This window comes from Astyanax mexicanus, chromosome 24 (genome assembly GCF_023375975.1).
Source record: "Astyanax mexicanus isolate ESR-SI-001 chromosome 24, AstMex3_surface, whole genome shotgun sequence".
Classification (NCBI taxonomy): Eukaryota; Metazoa; Chordata; class Actinopteri; order Characiformes; family Acestrorhamphidae; genus Astyanax; species Astyanax mexicanus.
The window spans coordinates 31,567,501-31,573,149 of NC_064431.1; the positions used below are offsets into that span (position 1 = coordinate 31,567,501).

The window sequence follows — 5,649 nt, forward strand, 5'->3', positions numbered from 1 at the left end:
GAAGCTCTTTCACAGATAAACATCAGCTCAAATACAGAACAGATGCTTCACCTGATAATGGAGTTAAAGCACCTCTACTGTTTTAGATAAACCTGATTACTCACTTTCCCTCTGTTAATTTAATACAGTATCTCTATATATCTATCTATCTATCTATCTATCTATCTATCTATCTATCTATAGTATTTTACTATATGTTGCTAATATTTGGAAGATACTGAGGAAAACAAAGTAATTAAGGTTACTACTACTACTACAAACAGTGTCACCGGCTTTATTCAAATATGCCTTTAATTTCAACACTGATAATAATTTTTGAGTTTGAGTACACTGATTTAAATCCATAGTTCCCAGGTGCCATATAAGGGTTTTCAGCTGAGTATTTAACGTTGATTTAAGCAGTAATTAATGATTAGTTACTATAAAGTAGACATAATTAGTCAGTAGTTCTCCAGGAGATATGTAAGTCTCAGTAATTCATGTGGAGTTAATAGTGAAGTACTATAATCATTAGTTCAGTACTATCTACTGAGTAATTACTCAGTACTCTCTGGTATTTAATAGAGGGGATTTAAGGGTCAATGCTGCACTATTACTTAGTTACTGCTTAGTTACCTATTAACTATGGAACAGTATTATAAAGTGTTACCAAAATATGTGTGAACAGCCAAGAATAAATATCAGATTTGGAACTTTCCTCCCAAGCTGCTTCTGAAAAGTTCCAAAAAGTTTCTGACACAAGAATTAAGGATAAAAACACGTGTCTTTCAGAGAGAATTTAAGCAACTGGTGTTTTAGTGACAGAAAGGCTAAATGTAACAGGATTTGTTGTGTTCAGACTCGCAGGCTTAGATAAGTTAGCTTGCAGGCTAAACAACACAACACAGATTGGGTTCCAGCTAAGTGAGCCTTAAATTAATCCGACGTGACTTAGAATATAAAGTCTCGAATCTGAGAGTTTAAAGTAAAGTGAAAGGACTTCTTTAGTTCTTTAGTTTAGTATATTTATTTAGGGTCATGCATAATTTCTTGCTCTCCATTTAAATTTAATATTTTACTCAACTTGCAGCTACAGGTGGTTTCTGACCTGTTGTATACCTATACTTTTTTGTGGTAGTTCTTAAAATTGACATTATTTACTAGTGTTTTATGACGAGTAGTCCAGTTAAAATATTTCCCAATCCAAACAACCCAGTAACTCTGTGTGCGACTGATTTAAAGAGACACTTATAGACAGATAGAAGAAATAATAATTTTTATTACTGTCAGAAACATTATTAATAAGACGACCCACCACTGGCAGCTACCTGTTCAGAAGAAAATTAACCAGATCTGCATCCGTCTTGTAGTCCTTCTGGGCTCCAAGCTTTAAGTCTCCATCTATCAAAGGCATTGCCAATTGGAGCTTGAAGTTCAAATGGAGCATAGCATGAGTTTAATGATTGTTAGCAATGTTAGCATCTAGCATCCTAGCATCTGCATTAAAGGCCAACTGTGAATGTGCATGTGTGCGTGAACAGTTGGTCCTGGGTTTGGGGCTGACTGAGCATGGACACCTGTGGGACATGGTTGCGTAGGGCGGGTTTTTTGCCCTCCCTACCGCTCCACGCTGCTCTCCGCCGATCGTCACTGCCGTTCTTGGGGGGGTGGGCGTCCGTGGGTCCATGGGTGCGTGGCCGGATGCCCTAATGTGGTCTCTGGCCCGCCCCCTTGGTGGCCGTGGCCTGGGGGTGGCTTGGGCCCCCTTGGCGTGGGGGGGGGGGGGGGGCCTGCCGGGTGTCGGGCTGTTCCCGGGTGCTTGGGGTCTCGGGGGCCGCATGCTCGGCTCGTGCAGGGGGTGCTGGCCTGCCGGAGGGGTGGGCTGCTCGCTTCCTTTGGCTCTCTGGACTCTTGCTCTTTGCCATGGGGGCTTCGTCTGGAGTCTCCCCCGTCCTCATCTGGGGTGTGCACATGGTTACCATCGGGATGTGTGGCCGCGGGTCTTCTGGGCTCCTAATGGGCTGTGGATGGTCTGGGTCCACTGGGTTCTTCCCTATCTGCCTCTGGATCGCAGGGGCATGGTGGCGGTTTCTTGCCTCCATTGTGGTAGGCATTTCATGACATAATCCGTAACACATGACATATTTTTGCAAAAAACAATAGAATAGAAGTAACTGTGCGTGTGTGTGTATGTATTTATGTGTATGTATTAATATGTATGTATATTTATGTATGTGTGTATATGTATAAGCATATGTATAGTTAGATATGTGAGTATGTGTATATATGTATGTTTGTTTATTTTATGTTTATTTTATTTTATTATTATTATTTTTTTGTTTGTTTGTTTGTTTTTTGTTTAGTTTTTTTTTTCTCTTTTCTTTTTCTTCTTCTTGTACCCCCCTCCTGTACCTCACACTCCGATCCTTCCAACCCTGAACTCCCACAACTATATCCACACAAAATATATATATATATATATAAAAAAAAAAAAAATTAATAATAATAATAATAATAATAATAATAATAATAATAATAATAATAATAATAATAATAATAATAATAATAAATAAAATAAATAAATAAAAATAAAGTATTAATTGTCCTCCGAAGAGGGGGGGTGGTGGTTGGGCCAAAAAAAAAAAAAGGCCAACTCGTCTCAACTTTGCATCAATTTGTGGTCACATACTAATAGTTTTATACTGTCTGGTACTCGTTTAAACTCCTCCAAATATACTCTGGAATATCCTTACCATTCCATTACACCTTATTACGTGAAGTAGTTACTTCCAAGTGCTAGGTTAAGGTCTTCAGAGCTTCAGTACCACCTTAAACTGTGAATGAGTGTCTTAATGTCTTACTGTTTTAGTTATTCCACCTTATATTCTACATCTGCATTGTTAAGTGTGTTTTTATTGAATCATAGTGAATCTCCAGCAGGAAAGCAGTAACTCTGTGAGGAGCAGGCTAGAGACAGTAAGTATATGGATGTAATGGATGATTAAATTTTGGCTCACAGACTTCAGGTAGCAGGGCAGAATCTCTGGACCCTGGAGAAGAGTGGACCAGTTCTGGTTAAAGCCCTGAAAGTGTGTTTTTGCTTTAGCCTTCTTCTTAAAGTGGTTCTCAGTGCTGCTGGCCTTTCAGTCTGTGAGTATAAAACGCTCAGACTGCTTCATAAAAAACAATAAAAGATATTAAAGCCTTACTCCAATGCGCTGTAGACACAGGTGCTGCTGTAACTCCACAACAGTGTAACGGCCAGAAATACAAGGTCATGCTCTGATCTGCAGCCTGAGCCTCTAGAACTCATCCTCAGATCTGCTGCTGGGAATTGTATTTGTCTTATGTTGTCTCAAGATGCCCCATGATCCTTCATTACCAAATACAGAGTAAAACACACAAGTACCAGAAGGACTACAAGACGGATTTGGAGCTGAGTAGTTTTCTCCAGTGCAGGGAGCCAAACACGGCGTTTCAGCTAAAACTAGTTAATCTTAGCTAGATAATCTTTCTAAAGGGTTCTTTAGTAAGAGAATAATTATATAGATGGTCACAACCAATTAAATCAATAATCCTTTGCACGATTAAAAGCTCATTTAGATTAATGGAGAATAAGGCCAAAAAACCCTGGTTTGGTACTAATTTGAACCGATTTAAGCAGACACTCATACTCCTCAGTTATTTATATATATAATTATTAGGGCAGCAAGTATTTGAGAGAGGTAAAGTGATCCAGACTAGTGCTGGCTAATGCTAATGGAATGCTACAACATGCTAACAACATGTGAACTGCTGTCTATATTGATTTAATTTAGCCACAAATCTGATTAAACATTACCATTCCCCTGGTGAAATAAGTAGATTAAAGTATACTAAGCATTATTATGCTCTAGTGCACTAAAGTGTTCTTAGCCACATTATTATTAATCAGTATATTTAAAGAGTGCTAAAATGGAACAACTTTTTTGTAATTTTTATACTTTAACTGTATAAAAATAGTACAAGTCTTACTTAAATTGTGCTATTACACCGGTACTACTATTATACACCAGGTATATTAGGGATGTACTAAGAATTGATGTTAAATATATGTGATCTATTTACATTAGAGTACAAATATGCTTCTTGTTCCTGTCTTTTGTAAGTATAGCACACTTCTAGCGTACTTTGTTAGGTATAAAATATATATATTAATATACTGTACTACAATTTGTAGCGTGTTACAAATTTACTTTAGTTTTTTTATTAGTAGTAGTAATTTAATTTACTTTTTAAAAAGTTACATGATACATTGTACTTTAAGTGAACTACAGCAACAGTTGTTTTTAAAACACTTTGCTAAAAATGCACAAAAGTATATTTGGAAATAATTATTTTAGTATAATTAAAGTACATTAAACCAAAAGTGTACTTAAAAGTAGTCTATTGTTTTTTAAATACACTATATTGTACTTAAAAAAAGTATGATCAAAGTTTACTTTCAAACATTTGATAAAAGCATACCATTAATGCACTTTTGATATATTTTAAGTAAGTCCATAAGTCTGTTAGTATATTTTCAGCATAGCTCGACATTTCTCAATATGTTTCAAATACCATTAAGTATATTATTTTTTTCACCAAGGTCTATGCAGATAAAATATGTTTTTAAAATCTGCATAGCCATTTGTTTTAATAACTTTAAGTAAAGGGATTTTTAATGGTTTAGATGTCTGATTTCAACTGGTTTATTTTGAGCATTTTGCATAAAAAACCCCGTTTTGATTGATCCTGTCTGTTCACATCTTAATTGCTTAACTGGAGGGAATTTTTGGAAATTTTGAAAGTTGGTGGAGTTCCCCTGTAAGGGAAGCTGAGGTAATTCAGAGGGTTGAGGTAATAATTTCCTTTAATACATGAATGATTTACTGTGAGTCTCTGTGAGTGTGTGTGTGTGTGTGTGTATTACAGACTGTCCAGTTAGACATATATCTAATGACAAACCCACACACACACACACACAGAGTGATAAAGAAATACACATGCAGCTAAAGCTTACAATTAATGATTATTAGTGTGTGTGTGTCTGTGTGTCTGTGTGGCATGCCTCGCGTGCCAGCGCGTGCACTCGGACCTTACCTGTGCCAGGTGCGTCACTGCGCGCGCAGGCGAGCTGCAGGCACGCGCTCAGGGTGAGCAGCCCCACGAGCGGGAGCCTCCTCATGGTTCGCGCGGGGAAAGCTGCACGGCGCGAGGAGCTCTCACCTGTCCATGAACGCGAGCGCGCGCGTGCCCTTTCCCCGGACCGAAAAAGTTTGCGCGTGAACTCCAGTCCAGCGATACTCTGTTTAATCTTCCTCTTTCTCTCTCTCTCTTTCTCTCAGAGTGAAGAATATGCAGTCTGTCTGGCCACGCCCCCTTCACCTCCGGCCCCTCCCCTATTGGCTTACACCTTTTTAAACCACTTTTTATTTTAGTGTCAATAAATCACTTTCTTTAGTTTAAAGAGTAAAAAAAGACCCTCAGTCTAATTCAGAACTTTAACCCTCAGCACACCTGAACAGGTACACAGCTCAGGTGTGCAGAGAGCTGGCTGGGAACAGGTAGGAGTGTGTGTGTGTGTGTGTGTGTGTGTGGGCTGTGTGTTTTCATTTTTATTCAGTTCCTAATCTGATCTCTAATCTGAAG

General features: G+C 38.3%; 1 protein-coding gene across 1 annotated transcript in view; it reads right to left on the reverse strand.

Moving 5' to 3' along the window:
• Positions 1 to 5,335, reverse strand: part of LOC111195394 (von Willebrand factor A domain-containing protein 1) — a 17,252-nt gene extending 11,917 nt beyond the window's left edge. Inside the window, exon 1 of the mRNA XM_022682519.2 lies at positions 5,101 to 5,335. Coding sequence (XP_022538240.2) covers positions 5,101 to 5,185 — 85 coding nt within the window. The 5' untranslated portion in view covers positions 5,186 to 5,335. The remainder of the gene's footprint in view (positions 1 to 5,100) is intronic.
• Positions 5,336 to 5,649: the final 314 nt, after the last annotated feature.